This window comes from Phytophthora ramorum (assembly GCF_020800215.1).
Source record: "Phytophthora ramorum isolate Pr-102 chromosome Unknown Phyram_PR-102_s0004, whole genome shotgun sequence".
In the NCBI taxonomy this organism is placed as follows: Eukaryota; Oomycota; class Peronosporomycetes; order Peronosporales; family Peronosporaceae; genus Phytophthora; species Phytophthora ramorum.
Genome location: NW_027150650.1, coordinates 741,384 through 757,071, shown reverse-complemented (window position 1 = coordinate 757,071; position 15,688 = coordinate 741,384). Strand labels below are relative to the sequence as shown.

General features: G+C 57.0%; 9 protein-coding genes across 9 annotated transcripts; 5 read left to right on the top strand and 4 right to left on the bottom strand.

The window, feature by feature from the left end:
* Nucleotides 1–111: 111 nt before the first annotated feature.
* Nucleotides 112–3,606, top strand: KRP23_4900 (Cilia- and flagella-associated protein 70; the record flags this gene model as incomplete). The annotated part of the gene is made up of 2 exons (XM_067889912.1): nt 112–1,008; nt 1,078–3,606. The coding sequence occupies 2 exons, from the start codon at nt 112–114 to the stop codon at nt 3,604–3,606; spliced, it is 3,426 nt and encodes a 1,141-aa protein (XP_067746503.1).
* Nucleotides 3,607–3,684: 78 nt separating this feature from the next.
* On the bottom strand, nt 3,685–5,038 carry KRP23_4899 (Inositol hexakisphosphate kinase 3; the record flags this gene model as incomplete). The annotated part of the gene is made up of 3 exons (XM_067889911.1): nt 3,685–4,044; nt 4,117–4,824; nt 4,907–5,038. The coding sequence occupies 3 exons, from the start codon at nt 5,036–5,038 to the stop codon at nt 3,685–3,687; spliced, it is 1,200 nt and encodes a 399-aa protein (XP_067746502.1).
* A 287-nt stretch (nt 5,039–5,325) lies between these two features.
* Nucleotides 5,326–6,119, top strand: KRP23_4898 (ER lumen protein-retaining receptor A; the record flags this gene model as incomplete). Its single annotated transcript, XM_067889908.1, has 3 exons — nt 5,326–5,416; nt 5,485–6,010; nt 6,083–6,119. The coding sequence occupies 3 exons, from the start codon at nt 5,326–5,328 to the stop codon at nt 6,117–6,119; spliced, it is 654 nt and encodes a 217-aa protein (XP_067746501.1).
* A 300-nt stretch (nt 6,120–6,419) lies between these two features.
* Nucleotides 6,420–7,871, bottom strand: KRP23_4897 (Phosphate acetyltransferase; the record flags this gene model as incomplete). The annotated part of the gene is made up of 6 exons (XM_067889907.1): nt 6,420–6,728; nt 6,802–6,905; nt 6,971–7,097; nt 7,165–7,322; nt 7,386–7,629; nt 7,695–7,871. The coding sequence occupies 6 exons, from the start codon at nt 7,869–7,871 to the stop codon at nt 6,420–6,422; spliced, it is 1,119 nt and encodes a 372-aa protein (XP_067746500.1).
* Nucleotides 7,872–8,018: 147 nt separating this feature from the next.
* KRP23_4896 (DNA cross-link repair protein SNM1) lies at nt 8,019–10,317 on the top strand (the record flags this gene model as incomplete). Its single annotated transcript, XM_067889906.1, has 5 exons — nt 8,019–8,622; nt 8,688–8,944; nt 9,018–9,631; nt 9,711–9,975; nt 10,045–10,317. 5 exons carry the CDS (start codon nt 8,019–8,021, stop codon nt 10,315–10,317), a joined length of 2,013 nt encoding a protein of 670 aa, XP_067746499.1.
* A 148-nt stretch (nt 10,318–10,465) lies between these two features.
* On the top strand, nt 10,466–11,140 carry KRP23_4895 (Parkin coregulated gene-like protein; the record flags this gene model as incomplete). Its single annotated transcript, XM_067889905.1, has 1 exon — nt 10,466–11,140. The coding sequence occupies one exon, from the start codon at nt 10,466–10,468 to the stop codon at nt 11,138–11,140; it is 675 nt and encodes a 224-aa protein (XP_067746498.1).
* Nucleotides 11,141–11,307: 167 nt separating this feature from the next.
* Nucleotides 11,308–12,818, bottom strand: KRP23_4894 (Tauropine dehydrogenase; the record flags this gene model as incomplete). Its single annotated transcript, XM_067889904.1, has 4 exons — nt 11,308–11,855; nt 11,925–12,184; nt 12,253–12,302; nt 12,363–12,818. The coding sequence occupies 4 exons, from the start codon at nt 12,816–12,818 to the stop codon at nt 11,308–11,310; spliced, it is 1,314 nt and encodes a 437-aa protein (XP_067746497.1).
* Nucleotides 12,819–13,095: 277 nt separating this feature from the next.
* KRP23_4893 (Mitochondrial import receptor subunit TOM70) lies at nt 13,096–14,862 on the bottom strand (the record flags this gene model as incomplete). The annotated part of the gene is made up of 1 exon (XM_067889903.1): nt 13,096–14,862. One exon carries the CDS (start codon nt 14,860–14,862, stop codon nt 13,096–13,098), a length of 1,767 nt encoding a protein of 588 aa, XP_067746496.1.
* Nucleotides 14,863–15,120: 258 nt separating this feature from the next.
* On the top strand, nt 15,121–15,507 carry KRP23_4892 (13 kDa ribonucleoprotein-associated protein; the record flags this gene model as incomplete). The annotated part of the gene is made up of 1 exon (XM_067889902.1): nt 15,121–15,507. The coding sequence occupies one exon, from the start codon at nt 15,121–15,123 to the stop codon at nt 15,505–15,507; it is 387 nt and encodes a 128-aa protein (XP_067746495.1).
* Nucleotides 15,508–15,688: the final 181 nt, after the last annotated feature.

The window sequence follows — 15,688 nt, the reverse complement described above, 5'->3', positions numbered from 1 at the left end:
CACAGTTTGAGAGCAGCTCGGAGTGTTAAACAGTCGATCTGCTGTTAAATCGCAAGATGGATACACTTGTTGAAGCGGCGCGGCTGCTCGCAGATTTGCAATCGCCAGGAGATGGAGACGTCGGGCGCCTTTGTCGTGGCGCTACACTCGCTCACGTGGCGGCCTGACAATGTCAACGCCGCCGAGCGCCACGTCTGGTGCTTCGTGCAGCTCGTGCTGCACCCCGAGCAGCCGCTGGAACGCGTCTGGTTCTCGGGCGAGGACGGCAACATGATGACCCGCAGCCTGTCGATCTCGGCGCAGAGCAGCGGCCAGGCGCTGCCGCTGGACTACAACCAGAACTCCAGAGCTGTGCCGCTCACGGCCGACGCCATGCAGGAGCTGGTGCAGACGCAGCTGCTGCTGTCGCTCTACAGTGGCGCGTCCAGAGCCAGAGCCACGGACTTTTTACTGGGCAAGACGCTGGTGCCGCTCAAGATGGCGCTGTTGGGACACAAGAAGACGCAGAATGTGCTGTTTAAGCCACCAGGAGAGACGTTTGTGTTGGAGCTGGACGTCCAGTGCGACGCGGCGCTGGCAGACTTTATCCTGGCCGCGAGGGTGCTGCAGCTGCAGTCGCCCTGTGTGCGCAATCTGCCGGTGGAGTGGACGTTTCCTGCTTGTACGAGCAACGAAGAGGCGCTGCAGATTTGCGCGTCGGTGGAGCAGAATTCGGCGTGCTATGAGCTGCAGATCGCGTTGCCGCGACTAAGGGCGAGTGGAGAAGTAGGTGGGAAAAGAACTGCGTCGCCGTATCAGTTTGATGTGACGACTCTGAAGGGAGGAAAGCTGAGTTTTCAACCTGCAGTGGAGAATGAAAACCAGAATAAAGGGGTAGAGGCAACCGCGCGGCCTGCTACTGGAGGCGAGCAGCAAGAGGAGCGACCAGCTGCCCCAGTTTCGACTTTGTCAGGCGAGTGGAGTGTACGATTTCCAGGAGAGACCATCATTTATGTTCTGTATTTCAAGGTAACGTACGCCTGCATTTGTGGCGATTACCTTTCTTGTTGAACTGATTGGCGGTTTTTGATATGATAGAGCGATGTAGTCCGATTAATTGAATATTTGACTGTCGAGAAGCACGTGGGTGGAACGCTACGACGTAGTCCCGCGGATAACTCGAATGGCAAAGCAGTCGATGCCGTTTCAGCTGAATTCAGCCTCCACCTGAATGAGCTTCTCAAGCCTGGCATCACGCAGATAATACCGAAAGCTCCACTACGAGCCATTTTACCGGTCACACGAGCCTTTCTGGAGCAAGAGCTTGCAGTCGCTGCTTCGAATGATGATAAAAAGAAGTTCCAGGCTGCTCTAGCAGACTACGAGGCGACTGTGCAGCAGACTGAGTCTCTTGCGACCGCTGCGACCGCTGCAGGCACACACATCGAGATCGTTGCAGATGTTTGTCATACCCCACTAGTACTTGAGCCACCGCGAACACTGGAACCTCCGTCCAAGTCCATCAACGAGCTTATTCCTCCGCGTGACTTAGAAGCTGAAAATGAGGAACGGCGAGATATCAATGGGGACTTGCGCACAGAAATCCGCTTGGTCGTGGCGAACCTTTTGCGCGAATATGAAGACGCTTTCCGCACTAGCAGTGACAAGAAACAAGCAGCTGAGGATTATACAGCCGACACTCCTGCCTTGCGTGATGAGAAGAAACAGACTCTCATCTACCGGCTCAATACCCAGGGCGTGTATCACTCGTTTAAGGAAGCACTGAAGAAGCGAATCGTGCCTATCATCCGCGAGTCCTTTGCTCGCACTGAGGTTGTATCGGAGGAGAACGAAGCTGATGGCCAAGCTCAGCCGGACGAGAAAACAGTGGAGGAGAAGAAGAAGGAGCAATTTGGCCAGATTTACACTCTCCTCATGCAAGAAGTGAACGCAATATTGCACGAGACATTCTATTCCGACTCGAATGCACTGCTGGAGAAGGCTCATGCAGCGGCTGAAGGGCGGCCGACGCTAAAGGAAATCGCATCAGTATTAGAAGTTTTGAGGCTTAAAACGGTGGAGAACGAGGTTAGTGGTGATCTCGAGAAAAGCGAAATGCTTCATCTGGACCGAATCGCCTACGCGGAAGAGCATGCTGCTCGCGTTCCAGCTCATTCAAAAGGACAGAAGACGGTTGGTGTGGATACGGCTTCTGCATCCCAGTTACTCCAGGGTGTTTGGTACGAGTATGCGCGCTTCTGCATTGCGCAGGCAAAACTTGAAAAGGCAGGAGCTGCTTTACAACAGTGTTTGCGCCTCGATGCGCATGCCATTCAAGCCTTGATCACTCTTGTGGCAATTCAGTGCGAGCTTCGCGATTTTGTGCGTACAGAGCCTCTCGTGAAGAATGCTGTGGTGGAGGCGCAGATCATCGCGCAAAACAATCACGGAGCCGAACATAGTGCGTTGGCTCACGCTCTGCTAGCTTTCTTCTTTTCGCAGTGTGAGGGGAGAGACCCCACGGGGAACCTAACGCTGTTCGAGCTGCTCAAAGCGCAGCAAGTGTTGCAGAGCACGACTGGTGCCGATAAGCGCGTAGATGCTTCGTGTGTGAGCGCTGTGTGGATATTCCTGGCGGAGAACGCGTACGAATGCAAGCTTTGGGGGCTGACAGAGCGAGCATTGCAACTAGCCGATAGTCACTTGAAGTCTCGCGATGTGATCAGCGGGGAGCTGCGAGTTATGAAGCGAGCAATGGAAGCGGAACTGTGCTTACGAGACAGTGAAGTCGGCGAGGATGCAGGAAGCATTCGTGCAATCAAGCTGCTACAAGAAGCCTTAGAGATCGATGCATCTCATCCTGTGGCATGGTTTACGCTCGGGAAGGTGTATATCCGACAGGACTCTCAAACCAAAACTGCCATCGAGTGTCTGCAGCGTGCGCTCGAGCACCGTGGAGCATTAGCCACGGAGGCACTGCGACTGGGGCTGTACTTGCGCCTAGGCTTAGCACTCCTTCATTCGTCACAATTCGAGGACGCAGAAACCACATTTCTGCTTGCGTGCGATGAATTTCGTGTAGCCTCCTGTTGGCTCGGCGTGGGAATTGCTACTCTGCGACTCGAAAGGTGGGAGCGTGCTCAGATGGCTTTGGCTGAGGCAAACCGGTTGGACCCTTCGAACCCCGACGTGTGGGGGTACCTAGCGCTACTCGCTCTCACGGCTCACACTTCTTTCAGTGCACGAGATGAAAAAGATGCCCAGCAGTTTGTCGCCCAGGCATTGCGACATAACCTCAGCAACCCGGCGCTACTGCGTGAGCTCAGTAACGCGTTCGTGGCGATCGACCGCCTCGAACGCGCGGAAAAGCTGCTGCGTCGTTCATTAGTTTGTCAGGACTCCTCTCTCACGCGTAAAACTCTGGCTGACGTGTTGGCCGCGCAGAACTGTGCTGAAGACGCACTTCGACAGTACACCCAATCGCTTGACGTGACTGAGGACGTACAGGAACGTTGTACTCTGTTGGAGAAATGCGCACAACTGCTGACCACGCTAGGTAGACCGGAGGAAGCCCACGAGTACCGGACCATGGCGAAGCAGTTTCAAGCGGACGGGGTGCAGCTTTGATCTCTCGAAAAGCAGAAAGCAGATAATCTTATTGAGGAGATAATGGGGACTCGCGCGTTCAAGGTGTGATTTTCATTGTTAGGCTACAAGCGGATGTGCCGCTGCCGATGGTGATGTAGGTGCAGCAGCTTCCGTTTCCTCGGTAGTCGGTCGACGCTCGGCAATGCTGCTCAAGCAGCGATCAATGTTGGTGAGTCCCAGCAGCATTCCTTCGTCGGGTGTATCGAGAGAAGAGCTCATTTGGCAGTGTGCAAAGTCGATGAGACGCACATCGGCGCTGGCTGGGCCGTAGTTTTGGTCGCCTTCGTAGATGAGAAGCAGCGAGGAGCCCCAACAGCGTAGACCCGTGGTGGTGGCCATGATGCTCTTTAGCTGGCGAATTTTGGTCAGCAATTCACGCAGCGCATCCAAACGGAGCGTGGACCCGCTTGTGAGATACTGTGCATCAAAGTTTCATGACAGCGAGGTGTGAGTGATGATCTTCTAGGTGCTTTCTGTCTAACTACTCACCGTCTCGAGAGCTGGCTCAATGTCGTCGGGCTTAAGCTGTCTCCCCCAGCTCTTGTCCCAAATCGTGTAGGTGCCGTCGCGCACGTCAAAGATCTGCATGCCACAGAGCCGCAGTCCAAGAGCGAGTGAAGTGGTGGCAGCGCACTTGGCAGTGTGCGATATTACCTTGGCAGGCGATGCGTCCTCTCCGTGCTGGCGCGTGCCCATTTTGATGTCGAGAACGCATGGTCGACGAAAGTTTCGCGTGAGGTCCCCGAGCACGAGATAGTCTTTCGTGCTGCCACTGTCGGCACGCGTCGAAGCAACGCCGCTGCCGCCCTTGGCACCTTTCTTCTTCTTAGCCCGTTCCTGCTTCCAGAGCTTTGCGCTGTAGCCTCCTTCCGACGCAGGTGGTGCCATCGAACTGGACGCGGTGTGCTTGTCAAGACGGCGTTTCTTCCCGAACGAGCCCTTCCGCATCTTCTTGGGCGTAGTTAGTGGCTCGGTTGGTGGCGTTGAGGACGATTGCGATGAAGAAGGTGAAGTAGGCGACTCACTGGGTGACGACGTTGTCAGCTCCACCTTGATCTTCCCGAGAAACTGAGGGACAAACGGTCGCAGCTGTGGGAATTGTGGCGCCAGCGCCTCGTAAAATTGGAGCTCCAGCGCGACGACCGGCTTGCACACTGATCCCCCGCCACTTCGAAGAAACGCCGTGTGTCCTCCCGCCTAATCACAGCAGCTCCGTAAGAATTGATAGAGCAAGTTACCAGATTTCCTATTCCATGAGCGACTCGGTCGTAGACGCTACCTGGTGGTTGTACAAGTAGAACCTCGTCCCGTCCAGCGCTCGAGCGACGACTTCATTGGGACCCACGAGCTCCTCCGCATCCGCTGCATCGGCCGCTTTCTCCATGTTCACTTCCGTGGTATGTCCTTCCATTGCACCGGTCACTTTCTCTCCACCGACACGTTCTATTAGTGAGCCATGGGGCTTAAAGGGAGCTGAGAAGGGAGCGGCGCAAGCTTTTCTTAGCGCGGCGATAAATATAAAAGCACACCAGCACTGCTCAAAGTTCTCACTTCAACACCAATTCGTCTACAAAAGTGTAGCTTGACACGTCATATGTCACTCAAAACACGTCACTCGGACGGGGGGAGGGGGCGCCCACTCCGATCCGACTTATTAGCGCACTCGAAGCCCATCGGACACTAAGAAGCTCTTTCGCGATGAATCTGTTCCGCCTGGTGGGCGACATGGCGCACCTGGCCAGTTTCCTGGTGCTGCTGCTCAAGCTGCTGGCCTCGCGCTCCGCCGCCGGTAGCGTCCTCCCTTGTCCTGCTGTTCCTCCAATTGCAAAGACTAACTGATTGGATCTGTCGCTGTAGGCATTTCGCTCAAGACGCAGGAGCTCTTCTTCCTCGTGTTCGTGACCCGCTACTTGGACCTTTTCTTCCACTTTGTGAGCGTGTACAACACACTCATGAAGCTGCTCTTCCTGCTCTTCTCGGGCGCCATCGTGTACGTCATCCGCTTCAAGGAGCCCTTCCGCAGTTCGTACGACAAGTCGCACGACGCCTTCCTGCACCTCAAGTTCGCGGTCGCCCCCTGCGCGTTGCTGGCGCTCGTGTTCAACGAGCAGTTCGAGGTCATGGAGATCCTCTGGACGTTTTCCATCTACCTCGAGGCCGTCGCCATCATCCCGCAGCTCATCCTGCTGCAGCGCCACGGAGAAGTCGAGAACCTCACGAGCAACTACGTCGTGCTGCTTGGGGCCTATCGCGGCTGCTACGTGCTCAACTGGATCTACCGCGCGGCCACCGAGACGTCCTATCACTTCATTTGGCTCATGTTCATCGCCGGCATGGTGCAGACGGCGCTCTACGTCGACTTTTTCTACTATTACGCCATCAGGTGCGGCTGGCCGTCTAGGTAGCGACCAATTTGCAATGCTCTTGACTCATTTCCTCTCTCTTGATGTTGCAGCAAATACCACGGCAAGAAGATGACGCTGCCCTCTTAAACTGCGACTGTTGTAACTGAGTGGCGAAGAAAGTTAACTACGGAGAAAAACTGCGCGCTTCGGAGCAGGATCCAAACCGGGATTTTGATGTTCCGGAGTTGGCGAGTGCACGGCGCGTGATGAGAGATCAGTAGAAGCATACCAAGGCAACAGAAGAGAGAGTTGTTGCCTTTCGACTGCCTCCGCTTTTCTTCGTATATTGAGTTGAGAATGTTTGTTTGCTTTTTGTGCTTGTTTTCGATGGTCTTGGGATAGGAGCGCGTGCAAAGTGTACAAGCCGTCGACACTTTACTCAGCCTGTTAGACGCCTAGGAAGCTGAAGTCGCAGTGCTTGGAGACGTGGTCCGCTGCCAGATCTATCCGCTCAACGTCTTCGCGTCGGATTTTGGCCGTGAACTGCGAGACCCTTGCCGTGATCGTGTAGCTGTCTGCCTTGTCAGGCGAGACGTAGATGCACGGGATGTTGTCTGCATCAAGACGCTGTGCGAGCTCGACGCTTGGCGGGTTCCAGCCGGTGAGAATGAGACCAGACTTGAGATTCCCGCCATGCGACGTGGACGCTTCCTGGTTTCCGATGATCGCATCGATCACGTCCTTGCGGCCGCTTTGCTGTAGACGATCAACCACAACAGCGCGTTAGTGCAAACAACACGCACGGTCGAGCAAAACGCAGTCACCTTACCGTAATGACCAGTTGATTCGGGATGGCCTTGAACTGGTTCGTGTCGTCCACGGGGGCCAGCGCAAGTCGTGTACTGCTGAAATAACGCAGACTGGCATCTTTGCCTTCGCCCAAGCAACCCAACAAAGTTAGCCTTCTCTGTCAGCATCGGCTGGCTGAAATCACTCACCAGAGATGAGCTCCGACTTGAGCAGCTTAGCGTAGTCGGCCATGGTCGGGCAGGAAAGATCCTTCAGGTCAGGGATGCAGCCGACAAGCGGGACATCCCAGCGCTTGAGTGCTCGCGCGTAGTAATCCTGCAGTAAAATCGCAAGTGGTCAGCTCTCAGCAAGTACTGTACTCCAAACGCAGGGACCCACCCACCTTGATCATGTCCATCTTGGCTGGATTGACCTTGTTGAGGATCACTCCCCGTAGCCGGACGTTGTTCTGCTTGAGCATCTCTCGGTTCATCGCTAGCTGGTCGAAGGACGAACCGAGTCCGCCCAGTGCCACACAGACGGCGTCGATCTTGAGCTCCGCTGCAGCAGCACCGTAACATCATGAGCAACAGCCTCAACTTGAGTCTCCCAACGTTTCGTCACCTGCAACTTGTGCGTTGTTGAGCTCGCAGATGGAGCCCACTCCCGTGTGGCCCGTGCCTTCACAGATGAGGAAGTCGCTCTGCTCGTACAGGTGCCTGTGTGCCAGTCGGATCGAGTCCATGAGCTGCCTAGACGTGACTTTACCGTCGATGAAGTCGCGCGTGAATCCGTCCGGGAAGATGACGGGCGACATGTCCCTGTAGTCCTGCACGAGGCCAAAGTGTTCCTTGAACAGGAAGGCATCCTGCCATTGGCCAGTACACAACAGTCAGTCCACACGGCTACACTCTACAGCCGCACAACCTGCACCTTGTCCACGCGCAGGCCGCCGCCCACCGCCACGTGCTGCTGCCCCACGGGCTTGCAGTACGCCACCTGCTTGCCAGAGCCCTGAAACTTGGTCTGCAGACTCTTGACGAGCCCCAGACTGAGCGTCGTCTTGCCCACGTGCTGGCCCGTGGAGAGCACGAGCAGGTGCTTGGTCATGGCTGGAAGGTTGGGGAATGGGAGGCGCTTGTCTAGCTCTCGGCCTTGGTTTCCACTGATGATGGTTGAAGCTGCAGCCAGCTGTGTCCCGCTATTTTCAGCCAATTGAACGACGGCATTTCAAACTTGTTGAAATTGGCGCACAGTATGGCCGAGCAAATGCTGTGCGTCGTGTGCTCCATGGACATGACGCCATGGGTCCTGGCGGACCGCGAGGCGCACCTGAACGTGTGTCTGGACGCCTCGACGACCCAGCGCTACGACTGCCCCACGTGCGGGCAGGAGCTCTCGCACTACGACGAACGGCGGCGCATGGAGCACGTGAATCTCTGCCTCGACAGGGCGGAGGCTGACAACGCTCAAGGCCGTAGAAGAGAGGAAGCTGTGGTTGCAAATGCAGAGGAAGAGGGGGAGGATGTAGAAATGCAGACGCAAGTGGCGGAGCTGACGCAGGTGCAGGAGGCGGAAGAGGCAGAGGACGGCTACGACAGTGAGAGCGAGTGCGGCTACGTGTGCAAAATCTGCGGTGCCGACATGTCGGAGATTGACCTGATGCGGCGCATCCGCCATGTGAAGCAGTGCGGACAGAAGTTTGGTGTGAGACCTGGGGACATGGCGGAGGTGGAGCAGACGGAGGCGATCGCTGCAAGACTCGAGAAAAAGCCGCAGGGAGAGAGCGCGCCCAATGTGTTCGCCATCATGATGCAGTCGTCGTCTGGGAAGGCTGCTGCACCGTCGACGGCAGGAATTGGTGCGTATACAGACCGTTGGTTGAAAAGTTGTGGGGCTAACGGCTTGTTGGTTTCTGTGACACAGAGCGATCGAATGTCTTTGACGTGATGATGCGGGGCTCCAAGACAGCGGCCGTGCTGAATGCGAGGAAACGTCCTGTTCCTTTCAAGTTCACCCACAAAGCAGTTCAGCGCCGGCGGCTTCTGTTCCCCGACTTCAAGTGTATCCGCGGAACGAACCCGCCGTTCATAGTGGATGGGTTTCAATACGCCTGCAAGCAGAACTCGAGCATTTATTTCCTCACGCACTTCCACTCCGATCACTATGGCGGGCTGGGAAAGGTAAGTGCAATCACAGAACTTGTGCAAGGCTTGTCGCTGTGCTCATGTTCGCGGAATGAATTTGCCTTGCCAGAGCTTTGACTGCGGCATCATCTATTGCAACGAAGTAACCGCAAAGCTCGTCGTTCAGGAGCTGGGGGTCCAGAGCAAGTTCGTGCACCCGGTAGGAATGAACACGCCGGTGCTCGTCGGCGATGTGCAAGTGACCTTCATGGATGCCAATCATTGCCCTGGGTCAGCGATCATTCTCTTCCGCCTGAAAGACGGGAAGACGTATCTTCACACTGGTGACTTTCGGTTCCATCGGAAAATGCTGGACTATCATGGACTTCAATCGCACATCCCGACGGGAAATGAAACCATTGACCACAACGGGAAAATTGTGGGCGTCAATCGCCTTGATGGGGTCTACTTGGATACAACCTACTGCGACCCCAAGTACACCTTCCCGACGCAGCAAGTTGCCGTTGACCATGCTCTCGATCTCATGGACAAACATATGAAGCAGGAGAAAGTGCTTTACCTCTTTGGATCCTATACAATCGGCAAGGAGCGATTGTTCATGGAGATCGCGCGCAAGTTTCAGAAGAAGGTCTGCGTGTCAAATACGAAACTGAAAATCATTGAAACCTTTGGTTGGCCTGTCGAAGCAATGAAGCTCTTGACTACAGAACCTACTGCGACCAAGTACGAAGCGCGTATTCTTTCGAGTCGCTTGGTCGGGAATGGGGTTTGCTGACATTGTACCGGTTTGCTTTGTGTGTAGCCTTCACGTTGTTCGTATGCAGGACCTCCAAATGGACAACTTAACCGTACTACTCGCGAAGCATCGTCTACGATTCCGCCGCATCGTGGCATTTCGCCCCACAGGCTGGACTTTCAGCAGCAAGAATCCGCGCTCACTTTCCAAGTGCTGCACAGATCCATCGGGCAAGATCCATGTCTACGGCATCCCGTACAGCGAGCACTCAAGTTTCGCCGAGCTGTGCGATTTTGTGCAAGTCGTTAACCCCCAATCCATCATCCCAACGGTGCGTCCTTCCTGTGAGTGTCGTCGTTGAATATCGAACTTGCACTAACTGTTTGATTCACTGCTTTAGGTGAACTGCAGCAACAAGCGGCAAGCCACCAAGCAGGTTAACGCCTTGCGCCAGGTCGCGTTCCACAACATCTCGGTGCTTTTCAAGCAGCAGCAACAGATCAAGAAACAGCAAAAGCGAGACAAAAGGGCTCCAGCTGGCAGCAACCTGGATAGCGGCCACACGGACAGCGACAGCGCCCGTCCAGAGGCGCACTCAACCGACTCGAGCACGTGTCAGCTGGAAGCGCACCACTCAACCCCTGGTCAAAGTGAAATGGGCTCTGTACAGTAGCGAGGCATGCAGTCGCAGTAGGCAGGGCTGCGAATCATCTAGATGGAGTATTTACAAATGTATCGATTGATCTGCTTCCAGATGCGTCCAAATTGGTCTGCCATCACCAAGCGACACTTTGCAGAAATCCCAGCGACGACTCGAAGCGATGGCGTCGCGGGGCCGTGCTGCTGAGAGCCAAGTGCTCTCGCTAGACTCCAACGAGGTCGGCAAGCCTCCTTCAAGCGCAGGGTCTTCTCGGCCCAACACGTCAGGCGGAAGGAACAAGAAGACGAAGCTCAGTGAGTTTCGCCAGTATCTGGAGAAGGAGGAGCTGCCCCTGCTGATCGAGACGCGCCATGGGGTGCGCCGCGTGGCGTGGACAGCAAACTTGGAGCAGCTCGACTTCGCGCACTTCCTGCCGATCTGCATCAGTGGACTGCAAGAAAAGCTGGAGCCGTATCCGTCCTTCGCATTTGACGCCGCCATGATCTTGCTGGAAAGCGGTCGACGTGACACTCGCGTGCTGAAGGCGCTGCCTCAAGTGGTCCAGCAGCTCAAGGGCGCTCTGAGCACACGCGAGAAGGCCGTGGTGCATCGCGTCCTGCTGGTTTTGCAGCAGTTGGCAGTATGCGAGGGCGTCGGATCTGCCCTGACAGACTACTACCGCTCCCTTCTGCCGCTGTGCAACATCCTGCAGGACAAACACCTCGGCACCGGCGACAGCGCCACAAAGGAGCTCGTGACGGAAGCGCTTGAGACCATGGAGGCGTACGGCAAGGACGACGCTCACCTGATGATCCAGCAGTACGTCCCAGCTTTCCAGAGCTGCTGCGGCGCTTGAAACCTGTCACAGGACAATCACAGGGAGCGGCACCTTCTAGGATAGCAAGACCAGCTTGCTTGGTTCTATACACAGGGACCGTATTGCACGCGCTTCAGGCTGACGCCTTCAACACGGAATACTTAATCGCTTCGCCTCCATCTCTCAGTGCCTACAGAGCGCTCCATCTAGATGCGCGAGCGCGGGTGACGGTAGTTGCGCATTTCCTTGGGCAGTGACGTCGAGACCAGGTCGTCGAGGCTGTGGATGCCGTACTTGTTGGGGGCACCCGTACGCCACAGCTCGCGGGCGTTCAGCTGGCCGTCCGGGTTCAGGAACTCCACGCCCATGTGCTGCTGGTGCCAGCGGATCATGAAGTCGATGCGGGGAGTAGGGAAGTTGCCCAGCATCTCCGCCATGTTCTTGAGGATGCACAGCCCGTACGGAATGTCCTCCCAGAACAGACGCGAGTTGACCGCAGGATGGAATTGGTCCTTCGACACTTCCGTCAGCGGCGTAGCGCAGCCGGCGTAGCCCAGGTTCGTACGGAAGATCTGCAGCAGCGAGGAGCGGTCGGACACGTCCTTGCCGTAGTGCTTCACCACACGGTCCCCCATGGGCAGCACGTCCGAGAGGTCCAGCGCCGGGAAGCGCTGCAGCAGCGCGTACTTGACCTGCTGCAGCTCGTTGTCCAGCATCGTCAGTTGCTCGGCCGAGAACTCGTCAAAGTCCGCGTCTGTACGAAGAAGCCGGGTTAGTCGCAGGCAAGGATCAACAACACCAGCACATGAGTTGCAGTACATACACAACGTGAGACCCTCGCGCTTCTTGAGCTCCTCGAACGTGTAGGTACGCTTGCCGTCCCAGTCGCGGAAGATGGCGTAGTAGCGCGCCGGGTGGATGATCTGGTTGGACGGCGTGAGCGTCAGGTTCAGGAAGTTGGCCACCGTCTTGCACGGGATGTCGAACAGCGTCTGCATGAGCGTCGCCGCCTCGTTCTTGCGCTCCACGGGGTAGCACGCCACGTACAGGCACTGCTTGGGGCCAATGATACGGCACTTGTGGCTATGAAAGATCCACAAAAGACTCAGTCAGACACAGGATGAGCGCCATGGACAGCATGCACAGTTCACCCGTATTCCGTGGCCTTGCAGATCCACGGGATGTTCTGCAGACCAAAGAGCTGCACACGAGTAACCACCGTCAGTCCAACACCTCACGTCGCAGCTGCAGGAGCTCGTACCAGGTCCACATTAGCGAGCGTCTCCTCTCCGAGCGCCTTCTTGGCAGCCCAGTCGAAGCCTCCCTGGGCGAAGAGCGCGCCCAGCTTGACCCCCTTCTTGAGGTAGGGCGCCACGTGCTCGAGGATGGCCGGGTGCGCGTTGGCCGGGGCCGCCACGATCACCACGTCCGACTGCGGGATCACGTGCTTGGCGTGCTTGGACACGAGGCTCAGACGGCCCGTCAGGACGCCCTTGGCCTCCCAGCTGCTGCCGGCCGTGCTCAGCTCCAGCGTCTGCGCCCAGCGCTCGGGCTGGCGCGTCAGCACCTGCACGCGGACGCCATTAGACGCCAAGTACGCGGCCGCTACGTGCGCGCCGTTGCCGCCGCCGCAGATGGTGACGACGCCCACGGCCGCCGCAGCGGAGGGGACGCGCTGCTTGAGCTCGGCGCGTGCGGTAGCCACAGAGAGGGTCATAATGTGGACAGGGTCTTTGCTGCTTGGAGGGCGAAGGTGCAAATGACGTCGATTCAGGCTTTTGCACCGGAAATCCTCTAGAAGGTGGAATCCTGATGAATCGAATAGACATGGAGTTGCTAAATTTGGCGCAGTATAAGGTACAGTATGCTGCTTTTCTTTGAGACGTGATAGCATGCGAAGAGGCAAACTCAGGTTGCTTGGTCGACAAGGACAACACGGTCCACAAGGACAACAGTCTCTACAAGGACAACGTGTTCCGGTTATCGTCTTCCACCTAGTGGAGCAGCACCGAGGCTTGCTGGTGCGTTTCTGCCGTCACACGGATGGCGAACAGCTCGTTGAGCTCGTCCTTGCTGAAGGCGAAGGCCACGGCCTTGTCGATCTGCTCAATGGCGCGCGAGTACTCCTGCATCGCCATGTACACCTGGGCCAGGTGGCAGTACGCGAACTTGGAGCGAGGACACATCTCCACGGCCTTCTCGAACAGCGCCAGCGCCTGGTGGCCGTACTCGGTGCCCTTCTGCACCAGCAGGTTGCCCTGGTTGATGTACGCCATCGGGTACGACGGGTCCAGCTCGATAGCCTTCTCGAACATCTCCTCCACCGTCTTCAGGTCCACGGCGCTACCTGGGGCCTGCAGCATCTGCATGTAAGTCTCGCCTAGGTAGTTGTAGATCTCCGGCACTTCGGGCGTGATGCGCACCGCCGACGTGAGGTACTCCACGGCGCCCTGGAAGTTGCCGTTACGCGCGTGGGTGACGCCAAGCTGGATGTAGGCCATGGCAAAGTCAGGCGCGACGCTGATGCACTTCTCCAGGTCGCTCAGCGCCGCCGCCATCGACGACTCGTTGCTGGTTCCGTCCGGCGACACGTCAATGGAATGGAGCTGGCCGCGGTGGAAGAACGCTGTGGAGCACTCCGACTTCTCGACCAGAGCCTTGTCGAACCACTCGAGCGCCTTCTTCAAGTCCTTCTGGTCGAAGCACAAGCCACCCATACGAATCTTGGCAAAAATGGAGTGGGGCTTGGCAGCAAGGGCTTCCTCGAACGACTTGCGGGCGAGCTCGAACTCGCCGCGCAGGTGGTGGTACGTTCCGTTCTCAATCTGAGCAGTGTAGTAAGCCTCGTCTTCGGGCTGCACGAGCTTGCAAGCAGCGTCCAGGTCCTTGGCTGCCATGTCATAGTCCTTTTCCTTCTTCAAGGCGAGTCCCCGCTTGGTCAGCAGCAGTGCGCGCTGCTGCCGGGTGTCCTCGTCAACCGCAAGAGCCTCCAGCTCCGTCGTGTACTCGTCGGACGACTTGTCGGCAACGATATCATTCTCGTCGTCACTCGGGTGGAATGACGAGTAGTACGACGTGACGAAGAACTGGTCGGGCAGGTAGCGCGTGGGGTTCTGTTTGTTCTGCTGGGCGTCCTCGATCTCCTTGACGGTGATGTCGCTGTGGATGCGGCTGATCTCCTGGGCCAAGTTCTCGTCCACCTGTTCCTGCTTCTCTTCGGAGATCACGAGCAGACACACGTAGTCCACGAGCGATCCGCGGAGGTCCAACGTCGCCGCTCTCGCCTTGGCGCGGCGCAAGTAGGACTTGGGGTGTCTATTGTCCAGGCGTAGGGCCCTGGAGCAGTCGGCGATAACGTTCTCGTAGTCCTGCAGCTTCTCGTAGGCCGCCGCACGGTTCGAGTACATGACCTTGAGGTTGCGGGCGTCCAGCGGCTGCTGCTGCTCGCACTTGGCGATGGCGGCGGAGTAGAGCTGCACGGCTCCGTCATAGTCCCCGGCCTTGTATTTCTTGGTGGCCAGCGTGGCCTCCTGCTCACCGAGGTTCGCTACGGGTGGCGTGGGCTTGGCGTTCTGGGGGAGCGAAGCTGAGGCTTCCGGCTCCTTCTGCTGCTGCGTCGTCGCCTTGGGGGCAGCCGCCACCTTCACATCCTCGATCTGCTTGTGCTGCTGGCGGTTGCGGTAGAGTCCGAAGGCCACGAAGGCGCTGATGGTGGCCAGCGACGCCAGCACCGCGAGCTGCAGGAACGCACGCTGCTCCATTTCGGCCGCACGATCCGATCCAATACAAATCTGCAGTCAGCCGTTTTGGCAATCAGAACAACATGTCGACATCTTGTTTTCCCAAAGTTTTGAAAACTCGCTCGGGGTTTTTACGCGCGTAATTACGGCTAATGACTGGTGCCGACTTGGCAGCGGAATTGCTGGCTGGAAGACGGCAGCAAATTATGGCTGCAAACGCTCAGAATCGAAACAGTGCAGTGATCCATCGGTCGTGAGCAAGTTACCTCCAGCAACAGAATGACTGACGCCGCCGTGAACCCCAAGGCCTACCCGCTCGCGGACGCCAAGCTGACCGTGTCCATCCTGGACCTGGTGCAGCAGGCCACCAACTACAAGCAGATCAAGAAGGGCGCCAACGAGGCCACCAAGACGCTGAACCGCGGCATCTCCGAGTTCATCGTCATGGCCGCCGACACGGAGCCCCTCGAGATCCTGCTGCACCTGCCGCTGCTGTGCGAAGACAAGAATGTACCATACGTGTTCGTGCCCTCCAAGGTCGCCCTGGGCCGCGCCTGCGGTGTGTCGCGCCCCGTGATCGCCGCCTCGATCACGTCCAACGACGCGTCGCAGCTGGGCCCCCAGATCCAGAGCATGCGCGAGCAGATCGAGCAACTCCTAATTTAAGCGCCTCGACTGATTGCCAGCAGCCTCTGTCGGCCTGTAGGCTGTAGCTGGCCTCCAAAAGCCTTCAACGAGACTGGGAGACCGCTACGAGTACAGGCTGCAGACCATTTGGTGTGCTAGTTTCGAGCGCACAGATAACTGCTGCAATGCCAACACAAAGCAACGTATTTGCGCTGCTTTC